The sequence below is a fragment of the Falco rusticolus genome, chromosome 3, assembly GCF_015220075.1.
Source record: "Falco rusticolus isolate bFalRus1 chromosome 3, bFalRus1.pri, whole genome shotgun sequence".
Lineage (NCBI taxonomy): Eukaryota > Metazoa > Chordata > Aves > Falconiformes > Falconidae > Falco > Falco rusticolus.
Window position 1 is genome coordinate 27,765,819 of NC_051189.1, and position 26,850 is coordinate 27,792,668.

The following is a 26,850-nucleotide window of genomic DNA, read 5'->3' on the forward strand; positions in this document are numbered from 1 at the left end:
TCCCAGGTACAACAGGGCAGCTGTGACCCCAGGAGCTACACAGGTGACTCTGTTAGGAGAGCGGTTGTGTGGGTGCTCCAGAAGTCGTCAGACTGGTCATATTTGGCTGCACAAATGAAGAAGAAAAACAAATCAAATTATCAAACATGTTACACAATCTTATTTTACTTCCTCTTCTACATTTTCTCCAGAATGCCCACAGTTAATCCTCTTGCTTGAAAAACACATACAAACCTTGTTCCACTGGGAAGGGGTTTTCCCCAGGTCAGTTGGTGAATCATGGCCTTCCCAAAATCATTTTCTTCCTCTGAAGAAGAAGAAGCCTTTTGGTGAGGCCGGAGTACTGCACTTGTGTCAGGCCCCAGCTGGCAAGGGAGGCGTTTCAGCTGCATCACTTCCATGCTGATGCACTCCTTGCACGCCTCCGGCAGCAGTGCTCGCATGAGACCGCGAGGGCTTCCACAGCGACTCAGGCGGGAAGGCCCAGCTCCCGCAGCGCCTTTCCCTTGGGGGTACCAGGAATACGCTAAGGAAGCCATGAAATACAGCAAGCGTAACTTGTCTTTACTGTCTGGTAGCTAGTGATAAACAAAAGCCCCAGGCCAGAGGTGGACCTGCCATTTTAAGTATATTTGACCTGTAGTGAGGCACTGCGTCAAAAACCGACTTTCTTTTCTTATAAATCTGATGCATACCCCTTTCACCAAATGGCCCCTAGTTCTTGTTCCTTGAAAAACAGTGAATTATGGTCACTTCATGGTGCGTTATCCGCAGTCCCCTTCCCCAAGCTGTTCGCGCCTCCTGCCCTGCTCAATGCCGGCTCTTCAGTGCCTGGCTCAACCCCGCCGGGCTGCTTCCCCAGCCCGCACCGCTTGGCGCTTATTAACCTTTAATAACCATGAATAACTCCACGTTGCCCCTTTTCTGGAGGGGCGGCAAATAAAAGCCGCCGCCGAGGCTGCGCCTGAGGGACCGTCCCGCCCCAGCCCGCGGCCTGCACCGCGGCAGCGCCCCCTGGCGCCGTGCCCGCTCCCCCCTGCGCCGCCCCCGTCCCCGCCGCTGCCGTGAGGCGCTGGGCCCGGCCCGGCCCATCCCGTCCCGTCCGGCTCGTCCCGGCCCGGTCTCGCTATGAAGCTGCACTTCAGCATCACCACCGCCGAGGAGCTGCGGGAGAGGCGCGGGGGGCGCTACGTGGTGGGCACGGGGCGGGGAGGCGGGCGGCGGGGTCCGGCGGGGCCGGGCGGGGGTCTGACGGCGCTGTGCTTGCAGCTGTACTCGGTGTGCCTGGAGGGCTTCCTGCTGGGCAAGGCGCGGTACAGCCAGCTCCGCCGCTGGGACGCGCAGGTGAGGGCTGGCCGGGGGGGGTTGGCGGGGTCCGGGGGCACCCCGAAAAGCCTGGGAGGGGGGCAGCCTGCCGGGGCGGGTGGGCGATGGGCTGTGCCCCTGAGGGGGCTGTGGGGCGGGAGGGACCCCCTGGCCCTCACAGGCCGCTGTGCGGTGAGGGCGGTGGGTTGTTTCACCCAAAATCCACGTTACTGAGGGCTGGCTCCGTGCGCCCTGCCCGGCCCCCCCGTGCTGTGCTGTCGGAGGGGCGCAGCCGCCGCTCGCAGGGCACCTGTGTTGGCAGGGTGAGATCCAGCAGCGACCGGGAGGCAAATCCATAACAAAAAAGCCAAGGGATGTGGCAGGAGGGCTGTGGTAAACTGGCTTCGTGGGGAAATGTCGGCCAAGCAGCGGCAGTTCTGGGCTCCAAGTGGGAGCCCCGCTGGGAGGGAAGTGCAGCTGCTTCGCTGGGCTCTTGGAACAGCTGTGGACAACGGTAGAAGGGGAATAGAGGTCAGCGCAGGCAAGTTGCACGGTCAGTTGCTGGGTTTTTTGGACAAGCAAAGGGTTAACCGAGTGTTGGATCCCTTGGCCTGAATTGCCTAAGCGAATACAGGCAACTGCTAGGCAATTACAAAACAGCTGGAATACAGGCCTGGAGTATTCTGAGGAATAGTGAGCGTCAGGGGATAGCATGTGGCCCCAGCTAAATGAAGTGGATTATTTCAGGGTGAATGTGCCTGTTTACCCCTGCTTTTGTTTCCTGTTGGGTCACCTCTCTCTCTTTCCTCTGGTTTTCTTAGGAAGATAAAAGGCAGCATGTGATGTTGAGCTCTTCTGTGGAAGCTGCGTGGCTACCAGCCTTCTCTTCACTAGCCTGATCTCTTTGGCTTTTGCCACTCCTTGACTCAAAGCAAAATCTCTCCCAGCTTTTCTGTCAGTCTGGGCATGCAGTCATCCCTGCTGAGCAGCCTTATTTTACCTTGCCAGCCCTACTTTAGGGCCCTGTTTGATGAATGCTTCTCGTGGTAATGGGTTAGTAGGTGTTCCTTCTTTTGGCAGCCTCCTTGCTGTGCTGTGTTGCGGTGATATGACCACTCTGGAGTAGTTTTTCAGCCAGGTGGCCCCAGATGGAGGCCCATCTCTCACATCTTTGTGTGACTTCATAAGCAGTTGGAGCTGCACAGCTAAAAGGCAGTTGAGTCAGTAGCAGGGCTGCCATGTTTGCTGAGGTGTGCTCTTGTGCCCCAGCTCTACAATTCTTTTCCCTGTGGGAGCTCTCGCAGTAATATTTTTGCTTTGGTTAATGGAGCATTTTGGATAACATATCTGAACTAATAAACCAGGTTATATATTTGCTTGCTTTTTCTTTAAGGCTTACTGTTCTGTGCTCAAGAGGTTTTAACTCCATTAATGCTCTCAGCAAAACCTTTCCCTTCTCTGCATCCTTTGTAACTGACAGTTTGCCTCTTGCTGGGCTTTACAACTCATTAGCTGATTTTTATTTTTAATTCCTTCATTCCTGCTGTTGGTAGCTGCTATACTTGGTCTTCAAGCTTACAAGTGTATTGCTGTCCCTTAATTGTCTTCCCTATACTTATGTGAGGTTACTTATCTATAATTATTTGTAGCCTGTTCTGATTATTTTGCTTGAAATACTCTGAAGGTAGAAAAAGGCACACACACAAGAAGTCTTGAACTCCAGGGTACAGTAGTTTCACCCTCTTGACCAGATCACACGTGGTGTCAATGAAGCCCCATAGATGCAACAATTCTGTGATGGATGCAGGATGTGAATTGGAAATAAGCTTCCCTCATGGACAGACTTCTGAGTAAATATACTTGACGGTATTTCTTGAACATTACTCTGGAGGATCTGTCTCTGACTCCTGTTGGATGTGGTGTTGTTGTGCCTCTGATCTCTTTAAAGGTGGCGATTTCTAAAGCACTGCTATTCCACTTCTACAAGTTCCTCTCCTAACTTGTAATACAAAATCAGGACACATGATTTTTGTTTGTGATGCTGTGCCTTACCTGCCCCTTTTTGTCTTGCTGTGCACTTTCCTGCTATCCATCACTTTATATTCTGAGAGCGCTTCTGTTGTTTGACACTCCCAAGCTCTGTTCCTTGGTGTATCCCAGGGCAGTTTTTCCCTACAAAAGGCCTGTCTGAAGGGAGCAGCTGTTCAGGGGCAGTGTAGGTGATGGAGTGTATGAGGTTTTGAATACACCGTTGAATGGAGAGATGTCGGTATACTAACTCTGAGCAACATTTCCTTACCTCTAGGTGCCTTACCTGCAAATGGGATTCTCAGCCTTAAGCTGAGCACCCAGGGCAGATGGTATAGAGGGAGGTACAAACAACCAAGAATGATATCCTGAGATCTCGCTTAGAAGGGGTTGCTTAGGCAGGGCTGGCAGAAATGCTGAGGAGAGCAATGCATCTTTAGCCTTTCTCATCTTGTGGAGATGGACAGCTGAAGGACAGTCTCCCATTGCTTGGGATGAATGCCATGCATGTTGGGCAGCATTCCTTATTTGCACTTGCAGAAGAACTAAGATTTGTGTAGCCATCTCTGCAAATGACTGTGAGCAGCATCAGCAGGAGTGTCAATGGCGGGTGGATGTGTGTTTTAAGGATTTAAGCTTTGGCCCTAGATTTATACAAGGACAGCTAGGCAGAGCTCTACTGCAGCCATGCTCTGCTCTGGCTTTAGTTCTGTGGGGACTGCACATTGACCAGAGCACCCCTAATGGAGCTGCGGGTCTTTATTCTGCTTATGGAGAGGCAAGGCACTTTTGCAAGAACATATGAGTGACAGAAACTTCTAGAGTGTGGCTAGAGATTAGCTGGACAGTGGTTTGTGCTCTAAAAATGTTACTGGATTCCCTTGAAATTGAACTGTTGCTGAAGACAGACTTCCCCTGGCTTCCACCTTTTCCACGTTTGCATTTGCCTTTTCATTTTGGCAGCTGTTTAGCACATCCCTCTCTCTAAACACATATCATAATAAACCTACCTTCTGTTGTAGGACTGAGAGGAACAGATTATTTCCTGCAATTGTCGAAGTATTCACTGGTTTGCTTCAAGGCAGGGGGTAAACAGGAAGTGCCCCCTGTAGGGTTGAGAGTGAAATCCAGCACTGGTGGGTTCTAGTCCTGATGACAACCTCTACTGAGTCGGTTTGCAGCATCTGTGATTGGTATGAAAGCCTGTTGAGGAAAAAAGTTCTAAAAAAAAAAATAAATCTGTTAATCACGATAAAACAATTGGGGGAAAAAGTAATTAAATATGGAAAACATTTTTTAAACTTCATTTAGCCAGTCATGTACTAGAAGAGTCTCACACCTTTGATTTCTTGGACAGTTTCTGCATACGTATAGTTTTATTTTCACATGAAAGATGTTTAAGTGTTTTTAATCTGAAAATTGTGTCTCTTCCTCTTCTTAGTATTTAATCGTGTAACTGAGAAGGAAATGCCCAGAGGCCTGTGCATTCTGTATATAATCCATACATAATAGCTTTATAGCTATAATGCTGCTCTATTTTTTACAGGCTAGCACTTTTGTTTCTGGTGCTGTGCCTGACCTCGGCATCTGCACACCTGTGATGGAGCATGGCCCTGGGTGAAATAGCTTGTCTAGACAGCATAGGCAGGACCTGACACCAAAACCCAAACCCATGGGATTAGACTAAGTAGGAGATAATAAATTCTGGTTGACTATACTTTAAAAATTATAATGTCTCCTGCTGAGAAAGGAAATATTTATTGCAGAAACATGAAAAAGAAACAGCACCAACTATGGCATGTGTCTTTGCTCCTCTTTTTGAAAAAATTAGGTCTTAAAGCTTAAAACTCCCTATTTAGGGAAACTGCTCTCTCTCTTTTAGGTAGAAATTTTGGAGGAAGGGCAAGTACCTCTTCTACCAGGCTGGAACATCTTGTCTGGGCTTCTAGCACAGTCAGATTTAAGCTTGTTCTTGTGATCCAGCCTCCTGTGGCCTTTCCTGCTACTTGCTCTTGAAGCTGCCTCTGTGGTGGTGAGCTGGAAGTGGAGCTGTGCAGCCTCAGTGCTGGGTTGTGAGCTGTGAGGCAGGAAGGCACAGGTGACTGCTGCGTGTTGTTGGCAGGAGCTGCATGTAGGGTCTGCAAAGAAGCTGCTCAGTCAGCATGTAGAGAGGCCAAAGGATGGGAGTCTTCCCCTTGGACAGCTTGTGGAGCAGGATGGCTTGGTAGTAGGTCTAGTTAAGTAGGTTCAGTCCAGAGAAAATGGCAATGCACAGGGCACCCTGGTTGGGGCTGAGATGCATCTTCTGCAGAGTGGCTTTAGGTTGCAGAAACAAACCCAGAGCCATGGTGGGGGGTGGAAATAGTCAGAAGCAGATTTTGGGTAGGGAGCTTATCTCTTACGGTGATGCTGGCCTGACAGGGCAGCAGGCAGCTGGCACCTGGCACCACCAGGTACAGTGTTGTTGTTGACTTGAATTTAAAATGTAGCTTAGGCTGTTGGGTTTGTGAAGACAAATATTGGCTAGTTTCATTCTGCTAGAATGAAATTTCATGCTGGTGGCTGATAGTTTGGTGGGCTTTCAGCACTGTACACAAATACGCACTTAAAGTTTATTGGCATTTTTCTTCAATTCTTTGAGATGTGAAAAAGTCCAATCAGTTGGGAGAAGTTTCTCTTCTCTGTAGCCCAGATCCTGAGGACACACAATTGTGTTTCAAGAAACTTACCAAGCAGCTGGCACTGAGATGAATTAATTATTTTAAGTAGGCCAGAGTCTTAGCTTGTGCAAACTGATGATAACAGGCGGCACCACTTTGTAGGTGAGGCATGGCCTGAACACAGAGGGAAGAGAGAGGACCTCCTTGTTGTCAGTGTGGCTCTGGCTTTCTAACTTCTGGCAATTTTTTTTGCTGTATCTCCTCAGTTTGCCTGCCTGTAGAGCAGAGATAATACTTTTCAGTCCCTGGGGGAAGATCACGTATGTGAGAGACTTTGAAGATAAACAGCACTCTATAGTAGCTATTACTGCTAGCTTCACATAAAACCAAAGCATGTAGTGTTATCTAACCCTTTTATGCTGTGTATCTCGGAGCAATTCATGCATATCTAATAATCAAGAACTTACAAATGACGGTGTGTTGCCAATGTAGGGAATGTGGAGCTGTGAGAGTATGCGCCTCTCCTGTTTTCAGCCAACAGGCAGGAAAGGGTATTGCTAACTCTTGCAGTAGTAAACTTTTCTCATCTTCAAGCTTCAGCTGCTGGAGTCATGTGAAGGACTTGAGCAGCCAGGGCCAGAGGGGAAGGTGTCATCTTTCGTATGATTTAGTGCTACTGATTGCCAAGTTGAATACTGGTGTTTCAAATTTAATTAGTATTAATGTCTCTGCATACTGTAGGAGTCTCATTTTACTGGTCAGATGCTGTATTGCTTTGATTTAGGTGAAGGAATGTTTCCAGGCGAACTAGCTGATTTTGCTGTGTTTAGTAATGTGCATATTGGGAAGGTAAACATAGCCTATCCTCCTCTTGAAATAATTTGCCTATAGCAGATTATTTTTACACTTCCAAGTGACTAACTACTGCCCAAGCCTATATTGGAGCTATCTTGCGTTAACATAAGATAATGTAATTGCAGTTCTTTAGTCCTTTCAGGCATGTTTATAAATGAGGTGGGGGTTTGTACAGAGATATTAAGCTCTTATTAGCCAGCTGATACAGCTGGAGGAAGAATCAAACTTTCAGATAGTTTACATTCCTGAAAGATTCTCTGCTTTTTGTTGGAGGTTTTTTGTATTCTTTTTTCTTTTGACAATATGAGATGATCTGATAAAAGTTACTATCTCTCATGCACAAAATAATAAAAACCTCTGAGGTAGCACAAGTCAAGGGCAGAAGTAGCCAGCTCTTAAAGTAGTTTTGTGAGCATAGATCAAAGCAATCCTGTATGGATGTATTGGGAAGAGAGGACTTCTGTAATCATATCTTGTTTGTCCATGAGGTGTATAAGACCTAGCTAATAAGGTTGATACAATCCTACTTTTCTGGCTTGGATCAGGAGCTCAGAAGTGGTAAGACTAAGAATGATAAACTCTTCAAAAGAGGTTGCTCACTTGGACTGTCATCTGTTGGCTGCCCAGTCAAAGGCTTTGCCCTTGCTGTGGGCCCTGAGGGCCATCAGGGAGGTGCCGGGTAGGTACCCCATGCCCTTTGTAGGTCATCATGTCTCGCTGTCAAAACAAGAGAGCACTGAAAGCTCCTTGGAAGCTATGAATAGTTCTTCACTGATGTGGAACTTTCCTTTTGGGTGTTTTGTAGCTCAGGCAGCTTTTTGGGAGTGCTGTGCCTGCTTTTCCTCCGAAGTATTACCTGGCAATGACCAAGTCTATGGCAGATGAGAGACAGTCACAGCTGGAGCAGTATCTCCAGAACGGTAAGCTTGGCTTAAACCTTTAAGGATATGTCTACAATTGTCTGCAGAGCGCTTTACCTTCTATGCTGAGCAAGGATGTATCTAAAAGGCTGGGGCTAAGCATTGCAGATCTGTCCTGTCTGTTGGTTCACTGGCTCTAGAACAGCAGCATATCACGTTTCTCTTATTTCTGAGGTGGTTGCCTTCCTGTAGCTTTCCCAAAATGTAAGGGTACAGTTTCACACTTAAACTTGACCCAACTTGGCCTTCTGGTGGCAGCCAGTAGTCTGGCTGTTTTCTGTTCCTCTGGATCAGTGAACTGAGCCACCCATCTCTGCTGCTTCACAACTGCCAGACCTGACATGTGGCCGGGTGTGAGAACTCATGGCTGGTGGGTAAAAAGAGGGAGGCAAAAATGACAGGCACTTGGACTAGTAGAAGTGTGGTATGGAACTGGGCTCTATATAAGCCTCTTCCCTTCAAGGGTTTCTAGGCAGACTTGTGAGAGCTATAACAAGAGCTTGTAGAAAATTTAAATCTCAGGTGCCATGTATTGTGTTATAAACCAGGTCTGCAGGATCCCTAGAATGAATCTCATGAGTTTCATGTGAGCCACAAATAAAAAAAAATATTACTATTTCAATTACCCAAAAAGAAGGGTGTGTGAGAAGATGAACTTAAAGAGGTTTTGTAGCCTCTGGCCTCAGATACTTTCTGCCAAGATTTACAAAATAGAAGTGCAAGATTAGTCTTTAGAACCTTATTTAGTGATTTATCTTTTTCACTTGAGTATTCAGCAGCTCCTTTTAGAGTTACTGGCCATGAATGACCATGGAGTTACGTGGCCAAGAACCTTACTGTAGACTTGCTTTGGGAGAACAGCAAAACTACATGTGTTTTGCACTGTTTGTAGCTTCAGTGATTTAACAACAGGGTAGTAAAGGTAGCTGTGCAGAAACCAAAGGATGAATAAAGTAGCACTGATGTTTTAACCAACAGTCATGTTGTATGCATCTTGGTTTTGGACGGTAGCCATGTTTCTCATCTTTTGGCTAAGTTTGGTTTCCTCCCTCCCCGTTTTCCTCCTGTTTTTCAGTTACTTTGGATTCAAATATTACCAACAGTGATGTCTTCATAGCTTTTTTCCGAAAGCTACAGCAGGTAAATTTTGAATTTTTCAGCCAAATACTGTTCTGTGAAAGAGTTGAAATATTATCCTACCTCCTGAGCCTCCTTGATGCTTCTTTTGCTGTCTTCCTTGCCTTGTGTTCTTAGTGCATTGGTCTGTCTTGTAAAGCAGTGAGTTCCAATGACAGAGTGCTCTCTGTGAAGCCTGGGTGGCAGTAATAATAGTATTGTTTTGTCCGTGTACGAACTTGTTTCCCACATGGAAAGAACTATTTGCTTTGTTTTTATATCCTGTGGCATATCTGATGAATCTTTTGCCTCTAAACAGCTCCCAGAAAAGTCTTTGTCAGAGCTCAATAGAAGGATTACACACATTCTTGAATTTTGCAACTGTAGATGCTTTTTGGTAGTGTCAGTGCTTTGGACTGGTAAGTGTATTGATGACTGGTGTGAAAATGTCATGTTCTCTTATCTTGCAACTGTAGTGATGGGCAGAATCTGGCATGTGTTTTGGTGGTTCCAACCTAGATGACTTTTGAAATAAGTTTTAATGTGGTCCATGACATGTATGATCTTTCTTTGGCAGGCCTGGAGCCTGGATATAGCTCTTGTGTCTGAATTCCGCAAGATGCCATATGTCGCTTTTCTTCCCTTACCTCCTCTCCACTTGCTGTGGCTCTTATGGATGGTAGTGTTTTGGAGTAGGTGTGTGCAGCATGACTCCCAACAGCATTTTCAGGGAGGGGGATGATGCTTTAATTTTCTGGCAAGTGCTTGGCATGCTGCTAGTGCTGTTGTAACCTCACTTGCAATGAGTTGTTCTGGAGAGAGGGAATGTTTTGAAGGACTGTTTTGTGACTTGAGAGCTCTTCACTTGCTATATTTGATCAAGGTATGTAAGGGGAGTTCAGAAATGCTATAGAAAATGGTGTGAAGAAATATTCCTAACAAATTCTGGAAAGGTTTTTCCTATATGCCTTGTAAATAAAAAGATACAGTTTATTTACAGTCTTTTAAATTCAGACCTACTGAAGTGCTCAAGACAGTGAATGAAAAGCCCCTGATTTTCTTTTGTGAAAACCAGTCTCTCTAGTTCTGATCCCATGCCTGTTACAGCCCTACAGATTACTCCCAACAATTACTGCTGAGTCTTAATTAGTCTTGATGAGACTGATAACAGGTCTGCTAAAGAAAGTTAAATCCATCAGGAGTGCCTGCAATTTGCCCTCAACAGTGTCAAATGACTTTTTTTTTTTTTTTTACAAAGTTCTGGCAGGAAATAACTCTTCAAAATGCATGTTTGCAGTGTTTAAAGATGTCTTTTGGCATGCCAGTATTGTGGTTTTCTCTTAACATACAATCAGAAATTATGCTGTATATTTTAAGTTTCTTTACTGTATGCCCTTTTGGTGAAGAAGGGCGATTTGGTAAGTACATGTATAATACTTGATTTTTGGATTATGTACATATGTGTGCGCTTGTTAAGGCATTTGATGACTGTGCTGCCAAAAGAAGTCAGTTATTTTGTTGAGTTCAAGGTAGGCATTGAATTATACCTTAGTTAGTGCAAGGTCAGCATGTTCTCAAGATGTAAAATTAACTCAAATTTCTGTTCCACAATACAATGGATTTTCATACACAATGTTTAGGCTTCCTGCTTGGCAAAGGCAGTAGTTCTACAGCATTTTTATTTACAATTTGAACTTAAAACGGTTACACTTACATAAATTACTGCTTCATAATACAAATAGCAATAGTGCTTTATGTGTTCTTTCATTCTGGTAAAGAACAAACTCCTAAGAGACGAAATAACTGTGTGAAAGACAGGAGTGCATCCACTGTCATTAGCTGTGCACAGTGCCCTTTAATTGGTGTAAGTGACGGCTGAGTAAGTATTCATTTTGGCTATTAAAGAATCTCACTCAAACTGGCTTTGTGCATGTTCCAGTATTTATTAGTATACTGTCATTTGTGAGATGTTTTATGGCAGAGTGACAAAATTCCTGTAACAGGATCGAAAGACATGGAGTGACGTTCATCTTTAAAGCACCTCTGTACTGTTCTTTCCTCCTTCTCCATTGTTGAAGGTGTGTAGGCAGCACTCTGCATCCTACACGTTGCTTAGGAGGGAAAACATAGGGTTGCAGTGTTACTGCTACTTAATGTTAAAACCAGGCATTACCCCAAACTTGCTGCTGTTCATGTTACATTGCAAGAAGAATGATTAATGAATAAATGGTCATTGAAATGATGAAATAACATGCTCCATGTCAATGACACGGACTGGCTTGGAGTAGTCAGTCTTGGCTACCTGAAACGAGCTAGTGCACACCTGTACAAGTGACCCGCCAGATAATGTGGGGGAACTGGCAGGTGGTGGTGGACAGGGAGCAGTCAGCCACTTCTCGGCCACCACAGCTGTTCATTGAGCACAGGTCTGTCTGCAGGTAAAATCAGTGCAGCTTTCATAATGGAAACCTTCAGGTTTGATAGAATGAGAAAACGGGAAACCAGAAGTGAATGAGATTGCCAGACTAGGGTGGTTTTTTCCTAAAAATTCTACTGATTTTTTTTTTCACCTTCACTTCTGTCTTTCATTATGAAAGAGCATAGAGCTGTCCTCTTAAGTAGTCTGCTAGTGCTTGCATCGTTTTCTTGGCTTGTCTTAAAACCAGCAGCGTTTAAGCTTCTAGCTGAAGATACTTCTGTATGTAACTGACTAAAATAGAAGATGCAAAAGAAAAATCAAGCTGGATTTAAGACTTTTTTTTTTTTGTCCTTGTCCTGTGTTTTGCTTCTGAATGGGATTGTGAAGGGTGTGCCAAGACCATGGCTTTATTGCAGTTGCCTGACAGTATTGAACGCGACTCCTCTGTATCAGGACTGTCACACCAACTAGCTATATCCTCCTGATCATATCTAACAGGGCAAACTTTTCAAGGGGGGACAAGCCCATGCAGGTTAACCCAGCTTTCCAGGCCCCTGTCTTTGTCCAGCACCACCTTTGCCTGTTGCACAAGTTGTTAATGTTTTGCTCCTTATAGCAGGCATGCTCTGGCTGTTTCCCCAGCAACGTAATCTCATGGGAGGAGTTGCCAGGGGACAGCAGGGCTCCTGACACATGGGGAAGCAGCTTGGCACGGTGGATCTCTTGCTCAAAACTAACATTGCTGAAATAATTACCAACAGTATTGTGTAGCAGAGTTGAACAACCTAACACATAACCTCCCTGTTCCTCTGCCCTTCCAAACTCTGCAAACTTTGTCAGTGACCACGCTGAAGAGACAGATTCAATATCTGCCCCACTACCTCCAGCCCCTAAAGATAAATGGCACAGTTCTTCACGAAGTCGTTTGAGATGACTGTTGTGGCTGTGTTGTGTCGTCTTTATCATCAGGAGAAAGATGGCGTGAGCAGGTACATACATCCCTATCAGTCTCATTTTAATGCAACTCCTCTATATCCTTGAATGTAATTTGAGACTACGAACTGTCTCTGTTGGGCACCCATGGAGTAACTTAGTGTATTCAGGATGTGGCTGTGAGGACAGCCAGTCACTATGCATTTATGAATAAAATTGAGACCTATTTTCTTGCAGCAGCAGAGGTTTGGAGTTGGTGATCTAGGAGGCTAACCTACCAGCAACACAGACTGGAAAAAACAACAGCTATTAGCATGAACAAAAGGATTCAGGTGCTGGTGAAAGGACAGATGAAAAGTTTGAGTACTTGAGCAAATAGAGCCAAGCAGTGCCTGGTATCAGGCAAAAAGCAGTGTTCTTAAGTGTTCCTTTATCAAAGAACTCAAATGTAAGGTGGTTTTCTTTCTGAAGAGCAAGCATGGGGCTGAGGACTGAATACCATAGGAAAGCTGTGGTGTGTATGTGATTCAGAGAGTGTAGGTAAAATGTAACCCAGAAATCTTCAGGTGTTACCTGGAATCAAAGCTGGTTTGATTATGGGCTGCATTTTCTTGAATAGAGCCCCTGTCTCTGACCACGCAGCCTCTGCTTCTCGGCACTCGCAACACACTTACCATATGTGCATGCAATGAAGGAAGGCACATTTGTAACATCCCTCAGTATTCTTTCATAGGAACTTAGAAATGTGTTCCAATGTGTATGGACATAAACAGAAGTCTAGCTGAGTAAGATTTCAGCATTGCTCCAAAAATATTATTTATTTAGTGTCAAACCTGGTTGGGCTTCTTATTTATGAACTTAAAGGTGCAGCTGGCAAATTCCCTTATTTTCAGACTTTTGTGTGCTGGCCAGGGGGGAAGGTTTCTGCCTGTTCTGAAGAATTTTATTCAAGGATGTCTATTCTATTTTTGTTTCAATGTTAACATACAGGTCAGTCCCCTGACCTGCTGTTATTTTCAAATATGTTGTAATAAGGTCCTCTGTTCTCACCCTTTCTCCTTTCATGTCCTATGCTGCTTAGCTGAACAACAAATCCATTGAGAGCTTGCTGAGGGCTCAGATTATTTTATCAGAGGTCAACACCAAAGTCACTTAAGTTTCTAATGGAAAACTGGGAGGAAAAAAGGTATCTAGGTGGTTTTTTTTTTCTATGGAGCAAATATATAATGAGTATCTTCTTGGGGTTTTTGTTTACTTTTGGTTTTTGTTGGTTTCATGGGTTCATTCTGGTGGGGTTTTTTGTTCTGTTTGTGTGGTTGTTGTTTTTTTTTTTTTAAACTGTTCTTTTCATCAAAACGAAAAGCCAAAGAAAATCCCTCACCAGCTCTGTATTATTCTGTGTTATTCTATTGACTGAACTGTGTTTCAAGCTACTGGGACAGGCTAGTGGGGGTTAGGCAGCAGTTCTAGATGTTTATGAGAAGATTCTACCACAGGTAACAGTGTCAGCATTAAGGGAAGGTTCAAATAAGCAGTAGTAAGGGATAAAAGAAAGTGTCCGATTCTAGTCACATGGTATCTTCCCTGAATTTCAGGAGCAAAAGAGTAGGAAATGTGAAAAGTATTACAGAACATGAACTGTTGCCAAAATACAGGGTTTTTTTTTGATGTTGGTGTCTGTTTTGAGTAGATGAGACTCCGACTTTACTGCCTTTTCCAAAACTAAAATAGCAGCCTGGGAGAAGATCTGAACTCTTCGGACTCATTGCTGGAAATTTCCTTCAAAAGTATTTTTCTGTCCATTTTGGAAGTGGTTGGGATTGCCTTGTACACTTACTAAATGGATTAATGCTAACACTGAATAAATGCTCTTCCGTTTGTATTTGTATTTAACTTGTGCTGGATTCACTTGTGGTGTTTTAGTGGCATGTCTGTATTTGTATTTCTTCACTTAGCACTGTCTTCTCCTGCCTTACAGACTGCACTGTTTCCTCCTTTTGTTTTTACGTAAGTAAATTTTTTTTGGTCTCAACAATACTTCACTGATAAGAGGCTAAACACAAATATTTATAACATTGAACAATGTATGGAGTTTCTGGCATGGACAATTCTGCCTCTGCCTTCTGGGGTAAAAACGTGTGATAAAAGGGGGGGGGGGAGGAATCCCCAAATGCAACGATTTGAGTTCTTACTTTTGGTTTGCTGTGTCGTAGCTGTATTAAGAGAACAATAATCAAAAGTTGGAGATAAGAAAGTAGGGAATTTGTCCCCAAGGCTGTGAAATCAAGCTGTGCCTGCAGTTCAGTAGTGTCAAATAAGATAAATTAAAGCAGTTTTTAAAAGAAGACTAGGAAAGCACTGGTTTAAGTATTTAACAGTGATACCTAATATGACCTTTCTAGATGGGACTGAGATTTTGCTTTGATACAGCCTTTCTTTTAGAGTCTCAAATTAATCTGCCTACTAATATGTTGCATGGTGTTCTTGGAGAACTCGGGCTGCTTGGGAATAGCTTGAAAGTTTGGATCATGCTTTTCTTCCCTGCATGACTGCTGAGTAGTGAGGTGGCAAGCAGGGTAGAGTGCGTCAAGGTGTGACTCTGCCTTTAAGTGGCAGAAGGGTAAAGTGACCTTTGTGTCTCTGAGCCTGGGCTGCCAGAGTGGATGAGGTGGCCTGCACCCAGGCTGTGAAAGCTGCAGGAGGAGCAGTGGAGAATCCGGCAGAAGTAGATGCATAAAGTGGTCCATGTCCTTTCTGCATTGGAGCTTCAGCATGAGCAGCCCACACCTAGAAGTGCTTACTGTACTGCATGAGCCTTTGCACTCGCCTTCACCCCCTGGCACTGCTGAGTCCTGAGTAGCAAACAGGCTGTGTAGTGACCTGCTTGCCCTTTGAGTCAGTAATGTCTTTGCCTCACCCTGATGTTTGCATCCCATGCTTGTTCCACATTGCACATATAGTTTTATCACATACAAAATGTTTCATATTGAAATATGTGTGCCAAAGGTATTTGTGGGGAAGTGTCTGCTCCTTCCTGTTTGAGGAAAGTAGTAAAGTACTGGGGTAAGCACAGGAGATGATCCTCGATGTGAGAGAGAGAGGGGCTTTTGTATCTGTACAGAAGCAAAGTTATGCTTATTTTAACTAAGAGGAATGAACTAGATCTGTCTCTTGGATAAGAAATAAATTAGTCTGGGGATAAAGATTAAATCTGTGTGGATTTGTAGAAGGACACTTCAGACAGGGCATTGGCTAGTGCCTTGAAGAGGTTCTGTTGTTCTTTAATACATGCAAACAGATGTATAGGCATGCAGATGTGTGAAATACTGGGCATCGGGAAAATCTGTGGGAAGTCCATTTAAATAAAAAGATTGTCTTGGTTTGGTTTTCCTCAAGACCTTTTTTCCCCACATATCATTCTACAAACTTTTGACAACATGTTCTTAATTTTTAGATGCGGTGGAAGAAAACGCTTCTTGTTTGCATTTGATCTGACCTTGAAATAACTCTTAATTAAGCTAGATTTACTGGAAAATGTGCTCTTTCTGACTGAAAAGTTACCAGTCTGAGTCATACGTCCTAGCATGTTCTCCAAAGCACCAAAAGAGGGGTAATGCAGCACACAGCACAAATGTCAGCCCTGCCACCCTCTCTTGCTGACATCGCAGGAGTCAGGAAATGCTCCTGTACATGGGTACCATAAAGATTCTGCAGCGAGATACTGAGAGTACTTGAAACCTAAGGGCTCCCAGGGAGCCTCCCATATGTTCCACCAGGCTAGCAAAGGTGGATACAAGCAATTAAAATCTAATATTGCATGCAGTATATAAAATTACAGCATTTTTCTCCACTATGAATCTCAAGGGACGTACCTCTCCTTAATTAATAAAAATGCCAGAAGGACCATTGCTGTCCTTTGATGCAGGGGAGTCAACAGGAAGAGAAGCTGCGGTGATGAGCTGCTGCTGCCTCATTCAGATGCATCCCCAGGGGAGTTGTCAAATTAGTCTCCATCCTCTTGAAACAAGTAACTGACTTCTCATGCATAGCAAGGCATGGGGCTTTCTGAGTTTGAGTCTTTTAGGGGAAATATAAAGTCTTGATATAAAACCAGTGGAGGTTACCCCATTGCTGTGCGCTACCTCAAAGTTAGAAAGATGTTTCACTTCTAGTCTGACTGTGTCTGTTGTCAGCTGTCAGCTGACGGGTCTGGCTTCTGTACTTCAGTTTTCCAAATTGCAAATTGCCCTTTAATTATTTAAGGCAGCTCTCTGAGGTCACTTACTTTGAGACCTGTTTTCTCATTAATATTTCCAGGTTTCTTCTTTATATCCCCTCTCCGTTCACAGTGGGTTTGAACCTGGGGTACTGGCACTGTGCAGTATTCCAGTAGCAGCGGCGCTGGTATATTAAGATAACATAGCCTCATTATTCTTACTGGAAGCTTTCATATTTATAGGTACAGGGATGCATTTTTTCCTTTTGGCAAGATTGTGACTTTGAATATTCACATGCAACTCTTCATCCACCTCCTCTTTTTTGGAGTCTTTACTCCCTAGGACACTGATGGCATCATTCCTACAAACAGTGAGACACTAGGTAGCATGTGCTCAGCTTAACATTGAAGTGACCCTCCTTTGATTCTGCAGTATCTTGCCACTTGCTGTGCTACATAGGGTTGGTTTTTTTTGTCATCTGCAAGCTTTAAATAATTTTAGTAAGTTACTGTTTACTAAATAGTAACTTCAGTTGTTCAGCATCTTCAGAAGGGTTCCAGCAGTATGGAAAGCAAAGCGTTCTGTTTCTGCCTAACAGGACACATTTAAGATCCAAACCCAGAGAGCCTTTTTGGATGTTTACCTCGCTGATGGCAGCAATATCAAACTCGATATCCAGACATCGGACACTGCAGAACAAATATTAGAGGTAATGGGTTTCTAGTATTGTGTTGAAATTTTCCATTTGTGAGAAGTGGACAAAAATGAAGATAAACTCGGTCAGGAAAGGGTAGAAATCCTTGTTTGAAGACATACAAGAATATATTCTGTGTTTTTTGAGAGGTTTATTGTACTAGGGGTGAAGGGGGTAGGGGGCATTGCTGATTTTGCAGATGAGCTTTTTTGGTTCCTACGTTTGTCCATAATTTACCTCTTAATGTTATGGGTCCTCTGCTTCTATGGCATTTGGCTGTCAAGTTCACATTTTCTTCATGTATCATAAAATACATACTATTCCTTATGGGGACACATTCTTAATGAAAGACCCCTTTGGTTTAGCATAGTGTGGGTGAAAGTGCTTCCCACTAGTCACAAATTATGGTCTAGTCTTGACTTGTGTCTTGGCTGGTACACTTTTGTTAAAACTTAACGTGCAGCTGGTACATCTTCTTTTTCTGCATGCTTCTCCTTTGTTTTGTGTCCCTTAACGCTTGCTATGAAATTGTGGGACTTCCTTTGCAGTGTTGGTGCAGTTCTAGCATTGTGGCTCTGGGATGTCCGTAACAGCTGTTGTAATACATACAGTAAACAATTGCTAGTTACATTTTGAAACCAGTAGCAACCAAATGTTGTTTACACAACTGGCTGGCTTGTGATTGAAACTTTCAGCTGAGGTTCCCTTCTTATGCCAGGAGAGGAGGAGCAGCAGTGGCTCAGCATACTTTGTGTGTTACACATGTGTGCATGAGCAAGACTGAAGCCTCTTCCTCAATTGCTCCCGTTTCCTAATCTTAACAGCAATAACAAAGCACACACTTGCTGGATTGGTACTCTTTGTCATGGGAATCTGAAAATTCATCTCATGATACAGAAAATTGTGTGGATCTCTGTGCCTTTGCAATCTGAGTTTGTGGAGATAGTTCCCAGGTGGCCATTGGTACAAGGAAACTGAACATGAATTCACTCTTAGTCTGGCTGCAGCACACACAGTATCTGTGCAGCTGCCATGAGTTGGGTAACACAGGGTAACCCCTTAAGAGTTTATTCTGCCACTGGGGTTTGCACCATCTGAGGTGATGCCAGGACCAGTTTTTCCAGGGGAAGGTAAGTGTCAGAGTTGGCCTTAGACCCTCCTAAGACAGGAGACTTGTGGGATGAGAGATGCTGAAAGCAAGTGTTGGGGTTGGCAGGGAGATATGAATTTTGATTTGGGGAGAGGGAAGCAGGTGTTAATAGGGTGGAAGAAGTAAGGAGACATTTTTAAATAGGAGACTTGCATAGGGACCTTGAGTACGGAAACGATTTGCTAATACACTTTAAAAAATACTAATAATTTGTGCTTGATAAACTTCTCAGTTTTGCAGTGGGTCGAGGTAACTTCCAAGCTAGACAGTGGTGTTGTATGTTGCTTTGTATATTGCATTTATAGATGTTTAATGTTTATGTGACAATGCAAAGAAACAGTGATATTTGAAATGCTACAGACACCATTTCTTCTCTTGTTATCTTACAGATGAGATAGGACTTTTAGGAATTATTTCGCTTTTGTCATTGTAAATGGCCTACCACATTCACTGTTCTTTTGCAGTGGAGGTACATTTTTGCAACCATCGCTCCTGAACATCCTGGTGCTCAGGCAGCATATACCAGCTTGTGCTTTGATCTGAGAAATAAAATAAGTCAAATTCCTACTGAATCCAAGATCTGTGTTTGACATTCTGGGAAATGCCATCTGGTACGCTTAGTGTTATGCTACTAAGGGATAACACGCTGAAGCTCTGTGGGCTAATTTCTAAAAGTAATTTGTGGGGACTTCTTAGAACAGAGGAGACAGAATGAAAGATGGTGCTGCTAATAACTTTTTTTTGTCTTTGTGTTCGGACTTAAACTTTCTTCCCATTATACCTGGTGTCTGAACAGAGTGTGTTTTATGCTCTGCTGCCCTCTCCGGTAACAGCCCTGATGTTAACAAGTATAAAGAAAACTTCATGAATATGTTTTTGACTTGGAACAATTCTTACCAACCTATATTTAGTTTTGATGTCTGCTTTTTTCCATGCACAAAACCATAATCTGATTTTTAAATCAGCTGATATAGTGTGAGAAAACCCTTCTGAACTGTGGAGGTGAGTGAATTTACAATGCTGTCACTGACACAGAGCTAGAAGTGTTTTGGGATTGGCACTCTTTAGAAGATGACTGAAAAGCAGTACTTCCACCTTACGCTCAGACAAAGAAAGTCCAGCTTCTCTGACCAAATCACAACTCCTCTATCAGGCTGCACAATCTGCCAGATAAGTTACGACAGGAGTATTCTCAGGGGTGTTTTCTTGCAGTTGCCACACCACTTTCCTGAGCAAACTTCAGGAGTTTATAGTCGCTGCAGAACTTAGGAATGCTCTGATGGTACTGTGCTCTTTTGGGTTATGGCTGCTTTAATTTGTCAGAAGCCTTCACACAGAATTGTAGAACCCCACAAGTAAGACTGGTGCTTTCCATAAAGGGGCAGGGCTTGCAAATGTTTCCTAGAGAACAAGAGGATTCTATCAGCTTGGAAAATACACAAATCTTGTAAACAAACAAACAAACAAAAAAAAACAACCCTATCTGTGATGCTCATGAGCAATGTTGTTAGCTCAGCACACAGTGCTCATTGTACAACAGGGTTTGAGGGTTTCGTAGTAAAGATCTGGAATAACATGGCAGATGCCTTGTGTTAGAGGATACTTAAAGGCATCATGAAGCAGTAAATGTTTTCTGTTTTATTACATTTTTATGTTCCTTTGAAACTTATGAAACTTTGAAACTCTCAAGTGCTGCAGTATAGGAACGGTTATATTTGCTTCTAAATGGGTAGTTAAATGAGACATAAGGGAAAATTTAAAAACAAGTAATTTAGGTTAACAGGTATTAAACTTTTTTCTTTATTCATGCTAATGGATAGCTAAGCTTCTGACCTTCCTTGTTTTTAAAGGTTACATTGTGCAAGATGGGGCTATCAAGAGAATTAACAAAATACTTTAGCTTATTTTTCTTTCAAGATCACGATGATGGAGTACTCTCTGGTAAGTTTTACAAGGTGCTTAACTTAGCCCTCCCTTGGCATTTTTTTTATTGTTGTTGTTGTTGGCTGCAGTTACTGAACCTGGAGTCTGAACAGAGCTTGCATGAATCTGCTCAGGCTGAAAGACCCATCCTGTCTGATAAACCCCCTCAAGCCCTCTTCCCAAATGGCTTGGAAAGTGGTAGTGGGAAACAAACTATGGCAATAGATAGTGTGGTGCATAGGTTAGACTTTCACATGTGAATATTATGTCCCTTTCAGTTTACAAGACATGTAGCAAGTTTAGCACATGGAAACTATTGAGCATATCATTCTTAATCAGATGGCCATACCTACATAAAACAGTTCTCAATTTACAGGTCACATGCTAAGTTTAACAATGGGACAGGAAACTCTTTTGTTATATTTATAAAGAATGTCTGTGGCTTACTTTCCTTGATATCATGACATGTTTCCTTTCTTAAGTGACAGAAACGTAAGTTTGACCACGATGGTACTGAGCAAGCTGTAAATCAGGCTTGCGATTCTCTTTATGGCTGTAAAATGTGAAGGGGCTTTTATGTCCTCATTGGTCTGCTGTTTCCCCTGTGGGCAGGGGTGTGGATGAGGCTGGATGCAGACCTGGCATGGGGATAGGCTCTGGCCACGTCAGGGAAGTGAATGCAATCTTTGCTGTTGCTTGGACTAAAGTTAGGCACTGCAGCCTCTCTGTGTGCCTTGACAAGTCATTTAGCTTTTTTCAGTCTTCTCATTGCCATAAATATGTTAATGCTCTTCTGAACCTTTTCAAGATGAAAGTCTGCTGGTAAACTCAGGCTTACTCAGTGGGGTAGGAACTTTACCGTCTGTGTCTATTTTAGTTATCATTGCCCTGCCTCCTTCTCTCTGGCTGTGAAAAGTACCTGCCAGTACACAGAATCCCTGGCTGTTACTATGTCTCAAATGTATCTAAATATACAGTGTATATATAAAATGTGTTATATTTTATAATCTACTGCAGTTGCAGATGGATTTATTTTTGCCTTCTATTGTGATATATTCTGATACATAGAATAGAAAAGTTCTTCAGTTGATTACATTTCTATGCATCTCTAATAAGCCTCACAAATACATCATAACCCACAGTCCACTGCCAAAACGTTTAGGTGCTCACGTGCTTAAAATGTCATATTTAAGTGTTCTGCTAAATTGTGGCACTAGCTTAGAAATAAATGTTTACAGGTTTGGGTGTTTAGACACGTTTTCATTTTTAAAAAGTTAGCAGGAAAGTAGTGACCTCTGAAGAGTGTCATGCTTTTCTTACTGTACTTCAGTTACACTGCTCTTCTCTGGTGTTCTGTTCAAGGAAAGCACCAGTCCTGGAACTTGCATCCACATTTCCTTTAAATGCAGAAATATTAGTCCTGGTTAGCTGTGTATTGAGAGAACACTGTTCTGGAAGAGCATAGTTTAAAGGAGCAGAGATGTTCTGTAAGTAATAGAGCTATGTAACTTGAGACTCAGAAGTGAAGAAGATAACTAACCTGTCACCCTACTCTACCCCAGAACTTAAGTTCTCTTCCTTCTCCAAAAGCACATTGCTAACCAGCACTGATACATGAAAGTAGCTGGGTTATTTCACTAGATCTCAACAAATGTCTCTGTTTTTTCTTCTTTTCCCAGTGGTGAAAAAAGTGGCAGAATTTGAACTTCCTTATGTGAGTCTTCAGAGCATGAAAGTGTTGCACTGTAAGCTTGGGATCAGAAAGTGGTGAGCGAGAAGCTACCAAAATGCATGACGACTGCTAAGAACAGGGAAAGAAATCCCTTGAATAACTTAAAGTCTTTAAGCCTCAACAACTTGACCGCTTTTCTGAGGCCAATTTGTTACTGGAATTGACTGGTTTCTGTGGCCCTGCATGTTTTAAACTTTGTCACTAGTATTCCTGAAGTGTCCTTTACTGCAGCTAGCTATTTATTCCCTCTTTCTTTCAGAATCCATAGAGAGGTGCTTTGTAGCTGCCTGCCTCCGATTTTTATACCTGCATAAATGCAGTGATCACAAATGGGAATATACCTGTAAACAGTATAGATGAGAACTTTGAGTTCTGAGTTGTAAGCTGCAGCTCTGTTTGAGCAGAGTTTTTATTTGAAGTGCTCATTTCTGTATGCTAATATATGTAATATCTGAGGCCATAGCTTGAGCATTTCTTCTGGGAAGTGGCCTGGCTTAAGCAGCAGAGCGCTATTCTCCTTTCATTTGCTCACACACGGTTGCTTCTCCTCAGTTACACTGGTAGAACTGTGTGGACAGACATGATGAACTAGACTGGCAAGCTAATCTGACCTAAAAATAAGTTGCTGGCTGTTTATTTTTCTTTATTTGGTTTGCTGGCCTATTTTTAGCCTGGGTCAGCCCTGCAGTTTTGTTTGCTGCACAGCAAATGGTTGTGCTAACTTGTGGGTGAGGATAAACCCCAGGGACAGGGAGTCTGGTGCCAAAGTCCTGCTTGTCAAACAGTGCCCTAAGGGTGCAGTTAGGTAGTATAGCGAGCCAGACTAATGGCTCACTGCTGTGCTTGTGGTCTGGTCTACTCCTCCCTACAATGAAAAAGAAAAAAGGGCAATAGATTTTTGCATGCTTAGTGAATTGTATTGGCTACATCAGATGAATGCTAGAGCAAGGACTATGGTTGGGAGCAGAAGAGGAAGAATGGACCATGCCTTTTGGTGGCAGCAAGCAAGGTTGCATGGCTTGAAGGTATACAGAAACCTGTTGTCTGATGCTTGTAATTTGTCTCGTTTAAATCTACTGGGCTAGCGCCTGGCTTCTACAAAGCTTTCTCTGTTTCCCTATATGTGCCCATACAAACTGCAGAACCTAGCAGCCTAATGAAAGAACTGTGTGGTTCTAAGCCATGACAAAGTGACTGATACTGCTTCATCTAGCACGGCTTTAAAGCACAGAGGTAGGAAATGACAATCCTGGGGTTGTTTGAATGTTGCAGCGTATCGCCTGTGCACTGTAATACATCTGTACTAGCCATGAAGCCCATGCTAGCCATGACAGTTCATACTGTCATATACACTTACCCAGGCTGCTTTAAATAAAATGGCTCAAGCTAGCTGTTCCGCTATGGCACTTGGATAACTGAATATTTAACTTGCTTTGTTGCTGTACTGATCTGATCCTGCAGCAGTTCTACAGCAGTTAGTACTGCAGATGGCTAGTTTAAGGTTAGGTCTTGTATGTCAGTGCTGCACCATGGCAGTGGGTGCTCTGGGAGCCTTACCAGTTTTTATGTAGACAAACCCTGAGTTGTTTGAGAAAAGGAGGAGGAAAGCTTTGGTTCTGAATTTTAACTGTTATGTTTGGTACCACCAAAATCAAAGTGGAGAGATTGGAAATAACTAACCTCAGGTTATCTATTCTGCTACAATGTATAAAGAATGAGTATGGGATGCACTTTGAAGGAACTGTGTTTTGTTCTGGTTTTGTGTTTTTTTTTTTTTTTTTAATCTGAATAATGGATCTTTCTGGGTTGTGCTCCCATGGTATTTAGCTGAAAAAACCAAAATGCCATATTTAGAACCATATCTTCATATGTTATTACTTTGTTTCCCCCTTGGCTTGGAAAAGGTATATGGATCCTTCTCTTGATACACTGCTGATGGATTGTAGAGCTTCACTGAATTTGCTGTATATGCAGGTAAAACTGAAAGGGCCTTATAATTCTAGACGTTAACTTCCCCACATTAATTTCATGTTTTACACAGATTCTTGAAATGTTTGTAAATGGTTCCTGTTTAGCACTGCTTTGTTGCACTTTCCTAAGTACTGGGTATAGCTGTCGATCATGTTCCTCCCCTCTCCCCACTCCCCTCCCTTCAAACTCATGTGCTAGAGATGCTAACTCATCTATGTGTTGTGCATGGGAAAAGTATTACACAAAAAAGGGCATATTTAGGTATCTATCCACTCTATTTTCAAGTGTCTGTATGTACCTGTGGGTCTCTAATGTGTAGGCATTCTGCCATGGTATGAGAGCATTCGATTTCTGAACTGTTGGTGTGTTGAGTTGTGCTAGCTTTGGAAACTACTAATTCAGGAGAAAAGAACAGTGTAGAGTGAAATTGTCCCAAAATCAAAGGCCTTGTTTAAAAAAAGGTTTATGTGTATGTGTTTTTGAATGCTTGTGTGTGAAAGGAAATATATTTTTGCTGACTCCTTTTGCTATTTTAAACACTACTTTTAAGGCCATCCAGGAAGTTGAGAGGAATTGGGTTAAACCAACAGAAGGTCAGATGCAGGAACTTGAACTTCTGCAAAAAAATGCACACAAAGTAAAGGTAAAAATTTTAAGACCAATTTAAGCAGATTAAAGGAGTGATTTTTTGAAGCAATGATACTAGAGGCTGTGATGTTAAATATAAGCATGATTTTGTGGGGTGGTTTGAGCTAGAGACCCAGGTCTCCCATCTCCTGGTCAGATACTGAACCACCAAACAGAAAAGGAGGTTCCCATCTCTGCTAGCACTTTAAAATATCCCAACAGAGTGACTTGGATCTCAAGGGCTAGCAAGAAGTTTTTGACTGTGAATCCTAGTCTTCTCTGTTTGCTAAACTCAGGTGTAAAGGTTTGTCATCGGGTTTAGGAAATCAGATGGAAATTCAGACTGCTGGGGCTGCCGTTCTCGGTATTTCTTACTGGTTAGTTTTATCTCTTCCCATCATCATTGTATCTGATAAGCATCCAGAAGACCCAGCTCATCTTATCCAATGGACAAAAGATTCAGAGAACAGCACTCACAGTCAAGACTTAGAATCAGTACTGATATGTTGTGGTGAACCTGTGTCCTCCCAGGAGAAAGAGTATCAATCTAACAATTTGCCTTTTCTCCAAATCACTAGGTTTCACTTGCTTTTACAGCAAATCACTCTAGTTCTATCTTTTTGCTGCAGTTCCTGGAGCTGATTCGAGAAATGCAGTTCTATGGGTATGTACGACTTGATCCTTGCATGTGTGACTATCCAGAAGAAGGCTGCACAGCTGATGTCTATGTTGGCAATAATGAGATTAACTGCTGCATAAAGCTGCCTACTAACCAAATCAAAGAGGTCAGCTTTAAAATCAACAGGTTAAGAAGCTGGCAGGTTACTTTTCTTGTAAGTACTTCGCTGACTTTTATCTGAATTCACTCTCTTTTCCTGAAAACTAAGGTTGGTCTAGGATAGGTCTAGAAAACTAAGGCTAGGTCTAGGGAGAAGGTGGTGGTCTGTTTTAAATCACTCCCATTTTCCCATATTCCCCTCCAAACCTATTCTGAAACATATCCCCTTGGCAGCCTTTACAGCAGTAAGCCATCTAGCCTTAGTCTGCTATGTTTTCTCCCTTCCCTGGCATTCTGTGTCATACTTTACCTGTCCCTTTCCTTTCCTGTTAGAGATGGTTGTCAGTTTTGTGGGGGAGCACAGGAACTGCTTTAACCAGCTTTATGCTTATAAAGACTCTGCCTTCCTACCTCCCACTTGTACCAGAACTCTTCTGGGGGAGGGAACACGTTTTCATCTGTTTTACTTATTTACTGTATAAAACGAACCTAATTGACTAATTCTGAGTTAAAGCTGAACACCTTAATGGTGTTTGTAGCTGTTCTTTCTGTTCATCGGCTGTTTATTTTGGGTTTTTTTCAGGGTGCTACAAAGGGTGGTGAAGAAGACACTCTAGAATTCAGATTTGAGTACAATGATTCAGGCACTTGGCAGTGGATAATTTTGTACACAAAGCAGGTTTGTTTTCAGTCCTTTTAGGAAAGGACTCGGAGTAAAATGTAATCTTACAGCCATAAAGGATCCTCAAAAGTGATTATTCCATCTCTACCAGAGAGCAACGGTTTTGTTTTCAAGCAGGTTAGCCTGGGGACAGTTATCTGGGGAAAAGCATTTGAGCTTCTAATATAAAGGGAAGTGAAATTTTTGATTGAAGAGATATGTCTAGCACTCAGCAGCAAGTCTGGGATGGAGTGTGGAGAGGTGCCATTTATTTATTGGACTCAGTAAGTATCCAAAATCACCAACTGGTCAGACTCACCTAAGGTCAAGGGCTCCCATTTTCCACAGTAAATCCTAATGTTCTAATATAAATCTATGCTATATTAACACAGGTTAATGGAGGGTGTGGATATGTGACAGAATAAGTATAATTTTTTTACATATAAAACCTTGTTTAGGAATTATTTATAGGGTGCCACTTCTCCCACTATTTTCAGGCAGCTCTTTAAAGAGAAAGGTATCCAGGAATTCAAGTCATTCATCTGTGGTTATGCTGCCTAGCAAATAATCTAGACTCTGCAGTATCAAAACCAGCACCAGTCTCAATTTAGGTATGGAGCATCTATAAAAAGTACAGAGGCTGTTATTCCAGTAAACTGCTGCTTTTGTCTCTGAGATCCACCCAGCAGCAGACAGGATTTTTCAAGCAAAATCAAAATGCTTAATTTCTCACACATGACTTCTCAATTCTGGGGTGATGATGCAGTCCACACAGCTGTTCAGTAAGTGTTAATTTCCTGCCACGCTTAAGTTTTATGAGAACATGAGCCATAGCAGTAAGCTTTCCAGTTTCTTTGCTGT

At 42.8% G+C, this 26,850-nt stretch overlaps 1 protein-coding gene across 10 annotated transcripts in view; it reads left to right on the forward strand.

Annotated features, from left to right (window-relative positions):
- The first annotated feature begins 1,041 nt into the window (after positions 1 to 1,041).
- Positions 1,042 to 26,850, forward strand: part of SNX31 (sorting nexin 31) — a 30,774-nt gene continuing 4,965 nt past the window's right edge. For 2 of the 10 annotated variants that reach the window (XM_037380151.1, XM_037380153.1), the window contains exons 1-13: positions 1,042 to 1,194; positions 1,270 to 1,344; positions 7,654 to 7,768; positions 8,844 to 8,908; positions 9,204 to 9,303; positions 14,215 to 14,243; positions 17,052 to 17,162; positions 20,148 to 20,238; positions 21,900 to 21,987; positions 23,857 to 23,926; positions 24,474 to 24,566; positions 25,129 to 25,383; positions 25,912 to 26,007. In XM_037380151.1, the coding sequence (XP_037236048.1) occupies positions 1,129 to 1,194; positions 1,270 to 1,344; positions 7,654 to 7,768; positions 8,844 to 8,908; positions 9,204 to 9,303; positions 14,215 to 14,243; positions 17,052 to 17,162; positions 20,148 to 20,238; positions 21,900 to 21,987; positions 23,857 to 23,926; positions 24,474 to 24,566; positions 25,129 to 25,383; positions 25,912 to 26,007 (1,254 nt within the window). In that variant the 5' untranslated portion in view covers positions 1,042 to 1,128. Of the gene's footprint in view, positions 1,195 to 1,269; positions 1,345 to 1,450; positions 1,859 to 1,879; positions 4,527 to 7,653; positions 7,769 to 8,843; positions 8,909 to 9,203; positions 9,304 to 14,214; positions 14,244 to 17,051; positions 17,163 to 20,147; positions 20,239 to 21,899; positions 21,988 to 23,856; positions 23,927 to 24,473; positions 24,567 to 25,128; positions 25,384 to 25,911; positions 26,008 to 26,127; positions 26,274 to 26,850 lie in introns of those variants that run through there. The other 8 variants (XR_005103173.1, XM_037380152.1, XM_037380154.1 and 5 more) reach the window with 8 other exon arrangements.